Source organism: Lactuca virosa, chromosome 9, assembly GCF_052849685.1.
Source record: "Lactuca virosa cultivar CGN04683 chromosome 9, Lactuca_virosa_CGN04683_v6, whole genome shotgun sequence".
NCBI classification, from domain to species: domain Eukaryota; kingdom Viridiplantae; phylum Streptophyta; class Magnoliopsida; order Asterales; family Asteraceae; genus Lactuca; species Lactuca virosa.
In genome coordinates, this window is record NC_136434.1 from 133,678,066 (window position 1) to 133,694,989 (window position 16,924).

The window sequence follows — 16,924 nt, forward strand, 5'->3', positions numbered from 1 at the left end:
AATGTGAAAAAATGCGTTCCAAAAGCATTAACTATACGGTGAAAAGAGCCTGGTAACTTAATATAGTCATTTCAAACATTCATGAATAACTCCGATTCTATTTGCATTTGGTTTTTATATTTAAGCGACAGTGTCTGTGGGTTCAAAAAAGTGATTAAGTACCAAACCTACCCCAAATCATTCACACAAAGACACGTGTCCACCGTCACAATCTACTTCCCACTTTTTGTTGATCTTATTTTTAAGGTTTCCTGTTCTTCCACACGATTTCTAGACCTGCTTCCTACACTCATAAACCCCCATTAAGGCCAAACTGATAACAACGAAATCCCAAAATCTTAAGAAATCTTAAACCACATCGTTGTTTGTTTCGATTGTACTAGGAACATCGGAGTTTTTCCAACGAGATTATGACCCATATTCGAGAAATCACAAATGTATTCCATTACAAAAACAGTGAAGCCATAACCAAATCGTTAAAACTAACGCTCTTTGTTTTTGTGGTTACTTCGATCACCTTCGTCTCCTTCTCCGCCTTCCGCTTCCAACCATCACGGTGGTCCGCCGCTCCCGGCTGCCGTCTCCATCCTAAATACCATAACACCCCCGAAACAACCGCAGAATCACCAGATTCTTCTCCCCAAGATTCCGAACACCCTACAAAAATCTCACACATACTTTTCGGTATCGGTGGATCAGTACGAACATGGAGGGACCGCCGGCACTACTCGGAGCTCTGGTGGCAACCGAACGTAACCCGAGGGTACGTCTGGTTAGACGAACAACCCGACCCGAAACTCTTCTCCAAACCTAACTCTCCTCCTTACAAAGTCTCAGAACCCCTGACCCATTTGAACAATGCCGGGTCAAGCCCAGCCGTTCGGATAGCCCGGATTGTGTTGGAGTCGTTCAAGCTCCGGTTACCGGAGGTGAGGTGGTTCGTAATGGGCGACGATGATACGGTGTTTTTCGGCGAGAATTTAGTATCGGTGTTATCGAAGTACGATCACCGGCAGATGTATTATGTTGGCGGGAGTTCAGAGAGTGTAGAGCAGGACGTGATGCATTCGTACGACATGGCGTTTGGCGGTGGTGGGTTCGCCGTGAGTTATCCGTTGGCGGTGGAGCTGGCACGGATTTTCGACGGGTGTCTTGATCGTTACCGTTACTTCTATGGTTCTGATCAAAGGGTGTGGGCCTGTGTTAGCGAAATTGGTGTTTCACTCACCAAAGAACGAGGGTTTCACCAGGTAATTTTACTACTCATGGAGGTTATTTTGGTAATTGTCATTACCTTTTTGTTGTTACTTTTACTGTATGTGTGTACGAAAATTAAAATCACTTCCATTTTAAAATTTTAAAAAACCAAACGAATTACATAACTTAATTAAAAATTTCAAGAAAATGTTATATATATATATATATATATATATATATATATATATATATATATATATATATATATATATATATTAAAATTATTATATTTTTTTGATTTTAGTTAATGAATATTAGGTAGCTGGGTAAACGAAGAAAGTGTAGTAGCTGGATAACCTAAGTAAACCAATTACATAATTTATTTGGATGTAAATGATTTCAAGTCATTAATAATTTTTAAAAACTATAACTAATAATCATAAAAATTGCCCCAATTTTTTGGAACATGTAATACCACTAATTTTCAGAAAATGCAATTACTATTACAACATAATCTTTATAATTTAAATTAATAATGATATGTAATTATTTTTAATTCTATGCAGGCAGTATAACTAGTTTGTTAGATTATAAGGTTACGAAACATTAATGTAACAACAGCACCAGAATTCTGTAATCCTGTCACATGGAACCCCCGATACATTAAATTAACAAAATCTTAAAATATAATAAAGTTTAATAGATAAAAAATAAAAAAATGTTTTTTACACTAACCGGGGTTTTTAAACATTGCATTAAAATTTACATAAAAAATCTTAAAAGAATATCTAAAAGTGGGAAATATTAATTTTTTATTATGTGCTGGTGAAGACAAAAAAGACGAAAACATATAAATGATAATCATATAAAGGTTAAAGTGATTTGGTGTCCATTGAAGAGGTATACGTGTCGTGAGTGCTGCTAAGATCATCGTTTTTGTCAAAGGATCCTTTACCTTACCCTCGAAGGAAATTTTAATTTTTGTTACATTAATTTAAAATAATTATGTGTGTTCTTATATTTTCTGAAAATAGAAATTTAAATGCATCTTGATAATGCAATCCTCATCACTAACTATTTTTTAAGTTATGATATTATTTTATGAAAATCAGCTATAAAGTTAATGGAAATGGACCCCCAGGAATAAAAAATTTATGAAAAAACAGATCGTATGTGTTTTTAGAGGAATAGCAATGTAGCTTTATTTGTATATTTTATTGTTACTCGTACTAGGTCTTTGATAGTAGCTTTAACAGTGGGTTTTTAATAGAGTTGCCTCACTCAAATAAAAAAATCAAACACAATTCGAAAGCACAAACAAAACACTATTTTTATTTTAAACATTGCAAAGCAAACACTTTACATTTTCTCCTTTGCGATTACACATTACCACATCTTTTAGAGGGTGTCGGCATTCGTTTTCAAATGACTTTTTGGACTTTTGGCAGTCAAAAGTTTAAAAAAGTTGTTTGATAACTTCAAAAGTTCCTTTAAATTAACTTTTTGAAAAGAAGAAAAAAAAGTTGTTTAACAAGCCACGTCACGTATCTGTGACTTTTAGTAACTTTTAGTTTTTTTTTCTTTTACACCCTCAAAAGTTCATACAAACACATTTTAAAATTTTCTTTTGGAAAAAGACATAAATCAAAAAGTCATTTTTGAAAAAGGACTTTTTAGTTTAAAAAGTAATCACAAACAAAGCCTTACTACCACCAACATCCCTTTTGTCAATGTTCACACCTTTCTCTTGTCAGTATTCACACCTTTCTCTAATACTCTTCCTCTCCTACTACTTTGCAAAAACCATCGCACCCGTTATATCCTTCTCTTGTTGCTTTCTTCCTGAATCATGTGCCACTAGTAACCTTGTTCGTTTAAGGATGCAACTTTACTGCTGGATTCTGATTTTGAATTGATTGGAAGTTTGAATCAATTTGTAGGTTGAATGTGAGTTTGAATCGATCGGAGGTCTGATTCGATTTTGTTGCAAGTCAAAAATGTTTTTAGATTAGTTACTTGTTGGTGGTGGTGGTGAATGGTTGAGATGAGTGGTGATGGTGACGGTGACGAATGGTGGTGAGGGAAGTTAGTGTTTGTTGTAGGAGGTGGACGGTGGAGGTGTGAGGGGATGATCTTCTCCAAAGAAGGTGACCATGACATAGTTTTATGGCAAAATCGTGTCCAAAAATGATAAAAGGTAAATCGTGTACATAAAAAACAATATTCTCACATACTCGGACCAAAAATGATAGATTTTGAATAGTTTTGTGGAGTTTAAGGTGAATCATATATAGTGGCGGACGCAAGTTCATAATAATAGGGGTGTCACGGGAAATTTTAGTAGTATCACGATAGTAGAAAAAAGATTCTAAAATTTTCAAAATTTTTTGCACTGTCTCCGAAAAACCAGTCGTTGCCGAAGCCATTAGTGGCACCACAGCCCCTAATCATATACCAAAAAAAAAAAGGTAATTAAATGTTTACAAAAAAAAGTGATTTTATTATCCTACAATTTCAGTTTCCTTTTTATAAATAACATAATTATATAAAATAATATTTTTATTTTATAATGGGATCTACATTTGTTCTTTTCATTCTTTTCGTATAATGATTAGTTTTAAAGAGCGAGAGAGGCATTAAATATGCGAAGTTGAAATGTCATGTGGTTCTCAACTGCTTTGCAGGCACATTCATTTGATGCTAACACGTGTCTTTCTAGTTTCTACGCTCACAACATTCCACCGACTTCTCGTCCCAACGCATTTGCCAAATATAATAATTTCCTTAAAAATATATATATAAAAGAATTATATATAGAGCGTAAATTCATGAAAAAAATGATTTAATAGAAAATATATTTTTCCCTAACTTTTTTCTTTATTATATCTTTATTTTTGAATTAAATAAAAAAGGATACATATATAGGTCATCTCCTGTTATAAAAAGAACAACACTTTAGTACGATGATACGATGATACCGTATACCATAATATATTATGGGTTCATGAAAAAAGATAATTCTAATGTCTATTTTTGTTCGCTAGTTTTGAAATGACGAGTATGCTCTTATTGATGAAAATGGTCGGTTTTTTCTTCACTAGTTATCAAAATGATAGATTGTTTTTTTAGAACGACGGGTCATCCCAAAGTTGAAACTGTTGGATAAGAATTGGAAATCGGGGCAACTCCTTTTGAAATGCTTAATTCCCAAGTGATCACCATTCACCACTAATCCACATTGGTGGTGGTATCAAAATGATGATTACACCCTTATATACTGTCAAAGACGGACCTAATTTGTGAAATGACGGTTGTAGCCTTATTAAATATTAGGCATTACCCGTATTGCGACATGACGATTATACCCTTATTGATTGTCGCAGATGGATATTAGAGGAAACGCATACGGTCTACTCGCAGCACATCCCATGACACCATTAGTATCCCTCCACCACCTTGACTACATCAAACCACTCTTACCAAACCGAACCAACTTCGAATCCTTAAAGACCCTCATTCAGACATATCAGTTCGACCCACCGCGACTCATGCAACAATCTTTTTGCTACTACAACACTTGGTGGCACCGATGGTCTATATCCATCTCATGGGGCTACACAATACAAATATACCCTTCCATATTGACTTCCCACGAGCTCCAAATGCCATTACAAACATTCCTCACATGGCGGAGCTTTAAAGATGGGCCTTTCACATTCAATACCCGACCCGTTTCATCCAACCCGTGTGAACTTCCTGCTATTTACTATATTGCCAATGTGCAAGATTATGGAAATGAGACAGTGACCACGTATGAGAGAGATGGATCATTAAAAAAATGTAAAAAGGGAAATTATCCTCACGCGATTGAGACGGTTGTAGTTTTGGCATCGAAGATGGATCCTAGTTATTGGATCAAGGTAAACGGTTATATATTTAAAAATTTATATGCGAGAAATAGCATTGTACTTTTATTTATTTGTTTGTTATAACATCATGCTTTCATTTCTTTCTATTATTACATCGTACTTAAAATTTATACCCAATTATAGCTATATCATCCGGATATAAATCGATTTCCACTGCTATAATGGGTAGGTTTTAAGTATAGTGCGCCAACTATGTCATCATTCGAAGTAGAATGTTTTAACAAAGTCATTTTTAAAAGTACAACACTTTGTTAAAAAATGCAATTATATAATAAAAAAGGAAAGTAGGATGTTATAAAACATAAGTAAATGAAAGTGTCTTGTTATTTCTTGCATTTAGACTTCAAATTTTGATGGGAAAATGTCACTAAATTGTAATAAAGTTTCACACTTCTTTCACCTATTAACATGCACGTTTTTAAGAGGTTTTAACCATTCAAGTTTATATATGACGTGGCAGGTTTTTAAATTAATTTTGTCAAAATGTTAACCAAGTTTTAGGGTTTTTCTCATCAAAAGGACAATGTCGCTAAAAAGTAATCAAGTTTTGCAGTTGTTCCATTAATATTTTAATATTACCGCAACATTCAAACAAAGTTGAAAGTTTGTTATTGCTTAATATGAAATACAATTTTTTATAAGAATGGAACAAAAGAATACAAAATTTCTCCATAATAAAACAAAATTGAAAGTTAAATGATACAAGTGTGAAATCTTGTTGATTTTTTTTGTGATATAGCCTCAGTGGATTTTTCTTGCAACAAAATCCGAATAGGATGTTTTGGAAGTTTTGTTTAATGACATTGTTTTAGAGGGACTAATAAGGTAATTGGTATGATGTACAGGGACCAAGGAGACAATGCTGTGAAATCATGGGTTGGAAGTATAATAGCATGAAAGTACAAATTAGAAATTGTAAAGATGGAGAGACTATCACTAACTAAAAGGTCAACACTTTATATACGTGTCCTTTTTTCCAATTATTGGAATGGTTAAATATGTGATTCATGCAGTGATGTACAAGTTGTTATAGCACGATTATAGAAGCTTTTAACCATTTTAGTAGTTGTTGAGTAACATGATGATGGTGTCTACTATGCATATCGCGTTAGTTTCTACTTCAAATTTTTAAGTGTTGTTTATGATATGTGTTGCATATATCTATTTATAACGTGTGTGAATAAATATAAGTGAGGATGTTCTTCCCATGATGATATTTTGAAAGAAGGATCTGTAGATTGTTGATATGGACTGATTTTGAAATAAAATTGGTCATTGAAGACCTCAAAGGGAGAAAAGTCAGAAAACGAAGTATAAGGGACTTCCATTAAAAAAGATACCGTTAAATAAACATCTCATAAACATCTTATTTTTTTAAGTTAATCATTTTCTGCTGAAGAAAACATTTTATTTAAACAGTTAATTTTAAAAGACAATATAAAAAGATGTGAAACATTGTAGACTGTGTAATTGGTAATATTGTAAATATTGTAAAATGTGTTCTCAGATGTTTTTCTGAAAAATCAAGCATATTTCAAGAAATCAGAATCGATCAAAATTAAGAACAAATCAGTTCAACTCCATAAAATCGGTCAACATTAAGACTAAGGGGAGCGGTAACACTCCTAACACCTTGTCACGTCAGATTTTGGAGTGCCACCTCATTTTTTGGCAATTTAGCATCTAATCTTAACATTTGGTAGGGAGTGGTGACACTCCTGACACTCCATATTTTTATTTTTTTTTCTGATTTAATTTAATTACTTTATTTTAATATACAAACATTTGTTGTACACAAATATTAAATAAATTTATTTTTTTGATTAAATAAATTATATATGGTTAAAAAATTAAAATTATAATAGGACTACCTAATAAATAATAAAAAGAAATTTGGGCTCTTTAACTTTTGGGCTGCTAAAAAACGGATTCACAAGTCCATTAGGTATAGAGATGTTTGAAACCTAATTTATTGTATTACCATTTTGTATTTCATATTTTCATTTCCATCAGCCGTAACCTAAATCTAATGCTCGTAAGTCGTATATCCCATCCGCCTCCCTCCTTCACGTTCACGATCAGAGTCACGAACTCATGAGCAATCGATCACGACTTCTGTCTTCAACAATCAGCATCGATCCTTGTCGCCAACCCATCTCCGATTTCTCACGATCAGGAATTCACCCGTCTCCACCAATCAGCTTCCACCCTTACCCTCTCTCTCTTCTCGCCAAAGTGGTAACGATGATCGGATAGCGACCCCCCTAGCGAGTGCTAGGGGGCGGTGTTGATGGCTCGCTAGCAAGCATAGCGAGTGGGCTTAACATCCCCACTCCGCTTAGCCTAAGACTTGGTCAAACTTGGGACTTTTGACTTTCTTTCTTTTAGCAAATAAATAAATACTTCTAGACCCATATATATATATATATATATATATATATATATATATATATATATATATATATATATATATATATATATATATATATATATATAGGGAAAAGTTCAATAGAGAACCATTATTAATCAAGAAACCAAGGAACCAATCCAAAGCGTCGGAATTTAAAACGATCAACGGCAAAAGGAAGGGTTGTAAAATTTTATAATGGATGCAAATGTACCAGATTATAACAAAATTCACTTTCTTTTTTTCATTTAAAATTTTTTTTAGGCCAAATTTTTTATCGAAAAACAAAACCGAATATGCCGTTGTTCACGATTTTCCGTCCTCTTTCCATAGAGATCCATGATGATATATAAAAAACGAACTTTTTTTTCGAAAAAAACCCACTTAATTTTCTTAGTTTTTTCAATATTTAAGTTTATTTTTATCAAAAAAACTAATTATACCAAAAATATTAATTTTTTGTAGTCTATTAATAAACATCAACACCGATATTATAAAAAAAAAAAAAAAAAAAAAAAAAAAAAAAAAAACTCGAACAGTGTAGATTCACACTGTCAATCTAAACTATAAATATTTCAATTTTTAACATTCACAATATGAAAAATCTCGAACAGTTCAGATTCACATTATGAATCTGAATTACTATTATGCACACTGTGAATCTGAAAAGGTTCACAAAAAAAAAAAAAACCTCGATCAGTGTAGATTCACACTGTGAATCTAAACTGTAAATATTTCAAATTTTAACATTCACAATGTGAAAAAGCTCCGATCAGTTCAGATTCACACTGTGAATCTGACTTCTTATTATGCACACTGTGAATCTGAGGAGGTTCACAATGTGAATTTGAACAAGTTTACAATATGAATCTGACCAGGTTCACAATATGAATCTGAACTGAAATATCGTTTTTTTTTTAACATGAATATGAATCTATGTTTAAAAAGTACAAAAAATATGAATTTTGATATATTTATTAATTTTTTTTATAAAAAGATACATTAACTTTTTTCATCAAAGAAAATGAAGTGAGTTTTTTTCGAAAAAAAATGTTCGTTTTTTATATATCATCATGGATCGCTATGGAAAGAGGACGAAAAATCGTGAACAACGGTATATTCAGTTTTTTTTTCGATAAAAAACATGGTCTAAAAAAAATTTTAAACGAAAAAAAATGGTGGATTTTTTTGTAAAGGGTGGATTTTTCGGTATAATCCGGTGTGTGTGCGTCCAATGTAAAAGTGTATATCTATTTACTTGGCCGTTGATCGTTATGATTTCTGACGCTCACGATTGATTCCTTGGTTAATTAAGGTTCTCTATTGAACCTCACCATATATATATATATATATATAAAAGTCAAAATATTTGAGAATTTTAAACTTATAAGAAAATAAGAAAAATAATTAATTATTATAATGGAAATGTTTTTTATCTTTTAAATTTAAACAAATAATTTAAATAAATAAACAAAAGAACTAATGAGCTTTAATTTTGGGAATTTGAAATTAAACGGTAAGTTGATTAATGAAATTGATAACGATTTATTACTATATTTATTGGAATTATTACATTAAAATATTATGTAGAGTTTAATAAAAAAGAAAAACTCATAAAATTACATGTGGAAAAAAAATTAATTCAAAATAACCACAGAATGACATTATTAAATTGAATAAGAGTGTGAGAAGTGACAAAAAAACATTCATTTATTAGAGCAGATTTTTGTTTTGCTATATATATATATATATATATATATATATATATATATATATATATATATATATATATATATATATATATATATAGTAGATGCGTGCACGCGTAAAGCGGCGACGGTAAATAACTATTTGGGTGAATAGTTTCTTACGGAGAAATAATTATTAGATTTTATTATTAGTAGTTGTGTAATAAAAAAATTACCATTTTTATATAAAATATTTCAGTTTATACCTTATATTTATATTGCCTATTTATACTATTAATGTAAATCAATTAATATTGGTGTCTAGTTTAAAAAATATAAATTAATCTATATACATGAATTAAATATTTAAAATTTTCATTTTGCTCAAAATTGAATTTCTTAATTATTTTCCTTAATTTAAGTCTTCAAACTTTTCGTAAGTATTGATGAATTATTTATGCATAATTGATTTGTACAAAAAGCTTTGTAACTTATACCTCTTAAAATTCAAGATATGACTAATATATTTTATAATATAGTATAAGATATATATATATATATATATATATATATATATATATATATATATATATATATATATATATATATATGATTAGGTAGGAACGGCGAGGAGTATTTTTGGCCTTAACATTGAAAAAATAAATGGTTAGGATTTGATTTTATTTATCGTCAAAATGTCGCGAGATGATATGACATTTTCATAATTAATTGCGAGCTCTGATAATTTCTGGGGAATGTTAATTGTTTTGAGGATACAAGTGACAAAAACAAAAAGATTAAAAGAAAAAAAAAGGAAAATTCGGCCATTTGGCCTCTCCAGGAGCTGACACGTGCCTCCACCCCAACATCTCAAGTGTCCAGCCCTTATTGACTGGTGAGTTTTTTTTTCCACCCGTTTAATTTTTTGGCCATAACTTTTTTTTTCTTTGAAAAAAAATCTGAAAAAACCAAAGTTTTTAAAATTTAATTCTCTTCAAAATTAGCACAATCATGAAATTTTGAATTTTTTTTATATTTATAAAAAAGAACCCAGAAAAAAAATTCTCCAAAAATTATAAAAAATTTAAGGAATACTTCTAATCACTATTCTAATGACTTTGTATAAAGAATTTTAAAAAAATAAGGTGGTTTAGATACCAAACTTGATTTTAAAATATTAAAAGATTTTTTAAAAAAATTGTTGAACATAATATGATGCAAATAGAGATGATTCAAAATATTTATGATTCAAAAATATTATGATTCAATATTTTTATGATCCTTAACTTGTTATGATCTAAAAATATTTTTATTCAAATATTTTATGATCCTTAATTATTATATTTTTTATGATTCAAAATTAAATGATTCAAAAATTATAATGATACAAATGGTGTATATGTCACAAGGATTTCGTACATATAAAAAACGCTGAAAGCCGAGTTATACCGAAGAAGTTATGACTCGTCGAAGTTTTGCGACAAAACCGACAGGACGTTGTGTGTCGTAAAAAGTGAGTTTGCGATAAAATACTTTTTAGCCTTAGGGATCTAAACGAAAGTCTTCGTAATTAAACCGAGAACGTACATGAAAATAACATCCAAATTGACTTCGTATGAAGAAGTTATGTTTTTTCTAAAATTTAGCATAGTAGTGCACAGCCCGAAATTCGAATTTTAGATCAATCGATTTTAGCCAAAACAATATAAACGAGAATCGAATATCTCGTTAATAGGATCTCAACGATATAAAGACAGACGAAAACGGACGTCGGATGACAAAGTTATGATATTTTAACGGACTTTATCTGTCTAAGCTGTTAAAATATAAATTTAAAAATAATTCAAAATTAACCGACGGAGTCTAAACGAAAGTTGTATATCAAGTCGCTACCTACGCATGGATATAAAGAACGTCAAAAACAGAGTTCATATGTGAAAGTTACGGAATTTAGAAGTTTATGGGTTTAGGATGCGAGGGGACACGTGGCCAAATCCTGACCTTCGCTTTCTCCCCACGGCCTCGCATGCGATTCTGACACCTGCCCCATCGTACATGCAGCATAGCACTTTGGACGCCCCGCGTACTGAGTACACCCAGCGTACTCCGAAGTACGCCCCGCGTATACGCAGCCTCCCAACCTATAAGTAGAAGTGTTTTTCTTCATTTCTCTTTACACCTTTCCCATTCTTTCTCTCTCAAACATCCTTCTTAACCCTTCCCATTCCCTAGCACTTCCCAAGTGTTAGAGGCGAGTCCCGGAGCGCCAGAAGGCTCCGAGAAAAAGAGCTTTCGACTCAGAGGTTATGCCCGCACAGAGCCCGGTTCTTCGCTAAACTCCATTGTAAGTGAGTTATGCTTACCCTTATTTAAGTATAACATATATTTAAGTTCACTATCGTTATTATGAACCTATAAACAATATATGAGCTAAGTATTATAAATTATACAAGTGTTATTATAATACCATTTAACTGCTCACGGTAGGGGAATCTGGTTTGAAGGGCCGCATAGGGTTGTTGTATTTCAGAATAGCTTAAAATGGTCCTGCCCTCCAGTGTTTCATGTATGGCCCCTGTCTGTACATAGTAGTTGAAAAGTATTGTTTAACATTTATAAAATAATATAACTCATAGACCTTGAGTTAAAAAGTAGTCGCAATAAATATTGGACTAAAGTTTAGTGATAATGATACTAGGTTTCTTCGAAGGAAAATAAAATTGTTAGAAGCGAAGCGCTGCCCGAGTTTGGAGTCGTCACTTTAACAAGTGAGTGCATAGTTATTTTCATCTTACACATAGATATGAAGTATTAATACATGCTATATGTGATTATTATATGTGTTCCTGATATTTATGCTAGATGAACGATTTATACATGTTTTACGTGATTTAAACTGTATATGTATTTTATACCTATAAATATATTGGGTAAAGATAGGTAGACGGGTGATGAGAGATAGGTGATGCTCGAAAGGTGATGATAGATATGCGATGATGAATAGATGATGCAAGATAAGAGATGATTAGGTGATGCCATAACCTTAACCTGCGATGTTGCGATGTAGTCATCTACCAGAGTATAGATGGTGACCACTGACTAATCTAAACAAGTCATGTGGAAACACCGACAGACTCATAACCTGTAGGTGATGAATTACGAGTTCATGCGATGTAGTACTATGTATGCATGCGATGATACTCTAACCCTTACTGGACACGTATTGGGGGAGTAATCCCCGAATCAGTATTGTCTATGTGACGTAGGCGATGATCCTTAGGAAAAGTCCTTAGGAACAAACACATAAGGAAATGTGATGTAAGGAGATGAGAGGTAAATACGATGTAGGAAATGACCCTAAGGATAAATCTTTAGGGATGATTAAATGAAGAAAATGGGGATGGGTAATCGGGTTAATTATTTGACATGAAATATGTGAAGAAACAAATTAACTATATTATTGTGGGTTGAAAACCCTATGTACTCACTAGGTTTCCCAACCTGACCCACTCAGTTTATTTGTATCACAGGTATCGATACGAAAACACATTATACTAAGATATTAATGGAGATGTAAATCATTAGTGTAAATGAATTTAAGGTTTGTTTATGCTTATGTTTATGTATTGACAATGACATCGCAAAGTTTTAATATAAACAAAATACATATATTCGGAAATGCTTTGATAATATATTTATCATATTTTCTAGGAACAAATTCCGCAATATTATTCTTTAAAATGAATACTCTGATTTTTAAATAAGCATAAATAAAAATTTTAAAATGACCATGAATTTGGGGATGTCACAGTTGGTATCAGAGCATTAGTTTAAGTGAACTAGGAATAAGGATTTATTTCTAGACTTAAACTTAGAATGCTAAGCGATGATCGTGAGGAGTGTGTCTATTATATTTTAGGTAGTACACCTTAATTGACACAAGCACTAGATTACTTTATGATTAGATGCCTAAATTCCTTTTATGTGCTAAATGATTTATGCTATAAGATGCCTTATATGCTTTAGGATGCTATTGTTTGATCGGATCTATGGTCTATTGCCGACCGGATCTGGAAATTTTATGTGTTCAGATTTCTAAACGTTTAATTACGGTATTAGAACTGTAGGGTTTTAGTTCAAAAATTGTTTCATAACTTGAAAAATATGGCAACGGAATACTTAAAATTTTGAACATAACATAACATTTTATACCCACCAATGATCTCCTTGCAAGTTATAGAAAGATTAAAATACCAACCAAAGAAGAGGTGAAGAAATAACAACCTTTGTAATTCTTTGGGTCCTCTTGGGAGGCTTGGAAATTGATGAAGAATGTGGAACCTTTGAGACACCAACAATGACTCAACTTAATGTAAATGCTAGTCCATAAACTCTTAAACCCTTAAGCTTTAAGTTCATAACCAATATGAACTTAAATAAGGCATGAAGATTCAAGTATTCTTGAAGAAAAGAAGAACAAAAGGGAGAGAGTAACATGCTCTAAGCATGTTACAGTTTTTAAGAGGAAGGAATTGAGCAAACCATTCAACAATGCAAGCCTCTTATTTATATGCATAAAGTGAAAGTATTAACCATTAGGTCTTAACACTTTAAACACATATGTCCCCATGTCATAAACATGTCTCCCATGATTGATTTCTTTTGAATAAACTAATGGAAAAGCCATACCTTTCTTCCTTTTCATAAATTTCCGAAAATTATATAAAAAAGAGGAAAGTTAGTTTAAATTTTATAAGCTCAAGGTTTATAAAATATAAACTTTGTCTTTTGAGTAAAATATAAAAGGGTTTCAACTAGTCCAAAAAGTTGTGCATGACTTATTAATTCATACCATATGAATTATGTAATATTACTTGCTAATGAAAATTATTATTTTCATTAAATAAATAATTTCCAATTTAATTATAAGAGTTTTATTGAATATTTATTAAAATCAATTTCTAATAAATAATCAATTATATCAAGTTGTGGTTAGTGTGATCCATTGGTATTTTATATGATTCTTGAGCATACTAGACCTTTCAATCTCCCACTTGTGCAAGACTCATATTAGACTGATATAGACAGTGGTGAACATCTAGCAACATTTCACTGCCCCCAACAACATACGACATTGTGCCATTCTATCAATGCCCGATTCCCAAAAAGCTCAAAGCTATAATTTGTGCATAAGGTAAGTTTATCAGTTATCCCTTTGCTACAGACATCATGTTGAAAATGAGATACAGATCGCGATCAATCTCATTTGTTGTTCAACTTTTGGTAAGGCGCCTTAGATGTCTAACTCTCAACACATAAGAGGAACAAATCCCATCTTGACTACATAATCCTCTTATATAGTTTACACCATACCTGAAAATGGCTTTTATAACTGACCGTTTAAGGAACATCATTTGACCATATCGAGCATAATACTCCCTACACTTAAGTCCCACTATGTATCTTAGGTGTTAAGGATACAAAGATAGTACCTTTTAATCAAGTATCATTCAGGATAGCGATCCATGAGATGATCTTGATGCGGATCAGTTGAATACTAGTTCTCTGACAAGTACCTATGATACTTGGTTACAACCATTTGCCTACTTTCATCTAGTGAGAGTCAACCAATCTAATTCATATTAGTCTTAATTCATATTTGCTCCCACAATTATAACCGACTATGAACTTTTAGAATAATAACATTATTCATGGATTAAACATGTTAATATATAACACAACAAGTATTAATGTGATGACTATATCCCATTTTATCATAACATTATCTAATAATTGTTGTTATAATGTTCCATTATCCAAATACTAAATCCAAATCAAATACCCATTTCTAGAATAATAAAGTCTTACAGCTGAAGTGTGACCATTCATACTTAGCTCAAAAGAATGACTTTATCAATGGATCTGACAAAATTTAATTTGTTTGAATTTTGTAAATACTATCATCTCCATACTTAACTTTACTCTAAGTATAGTTAAATATATTGGAGAATATGATTGGTGTTCTTTCGTGACATAGAGTCTCTTAGCTAGATTAAGTATACTCTCGAAGTCATAAAGATTTCTATGTGATATTTGAATGGCATAAATCAACATAGTTTTTCAATGATCCCATTCATCCAATCATATTTGAATTGAACTTCTAAAGTAGTGTATTCTTATTTTGTTGTAGATTGTGTCATTATGTTTTGTTTGGAACTTATTCCAATAAGACTTACCTTTCATTCCATAATGAAGTCAAAATCCAATTATAATTCATAATTATTTATATCTGTTTAGAAATTAACATCTTGTGTAGCTCTTTCCATAAAGATCCTTTCTAAATTGATTGTCTCATATAATTCTCTTAGTTCTTCTAAAGTACTCTTAGAATGCTCTCTTAGTCATCCATTGACTTAACCATGTATTCAATTAGTATCCTATTACATGCTTATAACATGATTAAATACCAGGTCCTATGATATCTTTGCATAGATTTAAGGTTTGTAAAATAAGGGTCTTTATATGTTTTATAATTCTAGTTAAAAAACATATGATATCATGGTTATTACATGCATATAATAAACCATTGTATCAATTTATAAAAAAAATCCATTTTAAAGGTTCTATATAAAAAGCTAGTTTTTATATATTTTGACGCAATTCAATTTTAATAACCAGTATTAATTTTGAGTGCATTTGAACATTTTTTATCTTTAATAAAACTTCATTTTATTACTTATATATTTGGAGTTTGTATAAGTTACAAAAATCATCATTTTAAAACTTATATGGAGTATTTCAAAATTTGTCGTTAATAACGATTTTATAAAACCGGGTTTTATTTTAAAATAATAACTTGTTACATCTTATGTCCAATTTTGAAAACCCAAAATCCATGTGATGTTTATTTTGTCAAAAATTATTTTAGCATGTGAAAAACTAATTTGTCAACCACACATAATAATTGCATAAAATAAACAACACAAACATACATAAAAAGATATGTGCATAAACATAACCAACTAATGACATTTTTTGTGAGCCAACACAAAAAATACCAAGTCCATTCCTAAAGGAACATTTAAGGGACCAAAAATATTCTTTTAATGTTGTTGTAGAAGCTCCCACTTGAGTAAACACCAATTGCTTGCAAAAATTATGAAAGGCTTCTTTAAAGGAAAAACTGCAGTTTTCATGACACTTTTCAGAAAGTGTCATCTTTCTGTTTAGCACTTGTTCAGCACATGTAAAGCATTCATGACACTTTTCAGAAAGTGTCATATTTCTACCCAGCACATGTTGAACTCGAAATTCCTTTTTGTCTTCAAAAAATGGCTCCAACTTCATTTCTTGTTACATCTTTATAAAAATAAATTATTTCTAAAAACTAATCTATTACTTTACAAAAATAACCAAGAAAACTAATCTATTTAATTATTACATACCATATGAATAAATAAATTATTACAACCATTTTTATAAAACAACAAACACAACAACACAACAATCATAATGGTCCTTGGCTAGTTTATGCACATCATATACATCAACATACACATAAAACAACCTTTGTTTTTTTAAGACAACTTCAAATGACAAAAGATGCATGAAACTTTTGTCAGATAAAAAAAATAACAATTATAAAGTTGTCATAGAAAATATGTATGACCTTATTTTTATACAAAAACAAGTTATCCATATTA

General features: G+C 31.1%; 1 protein-coding gene across 1 annotated transcript; it reads left to right on the forward strand.

Moving 5' to 3' along the window:
* The first annotated feature begins 258 nt into the window (after window positions 1-258).
* LOC145140780 (glycosyltransferase (DUF604)) lies at window positions 259-6,205 on the forward strand. The gene is made up of 3 exons (XM_079074168.1): window positions 259-1,250; window positions 4,581-5,117; window positions 5,972-6,205. Exons 1-3 carry the CDS (start codon window positions 411-413, stop codon window positions 6,068-6,070), a joined length of 1,476 nt encoding a protein of 491 aa, XP_078930294.1. The 5' UTR covers window positions 259-410; the 3' UTR covers window positions 6,071-6,205.
* Window positions 6,206-16,924: the final 10,719 nt, after the last annotated feature.

What these genes read in the sequence shown, in the direction of transcription:
- LOC145140780 (XM_079074168.1), top strand. Translation starts at nt 411, where the DNA reads ATGACCCATATTCGAGAAATCACAAATGTATTCCATTACAAAAACAGT. An exon ending in AAGAACGAGGGTTTCACCAG is followed by an intron (nt 1,251 to 4,580) that starts GTAATTTTACTA and finishes TGATTGTCGCAG; the next exon opens with ATGGATATTAGAGGAAACGC. An exon ending in ATCCTAGTTATTGGATCAAG is followed by an intron (nt 5,118 to 5,971) that starts GTAAACGGTTAT and finishes TATGATGTACAG; the next exon opens with GGACCAAGGAGACAATGCTG.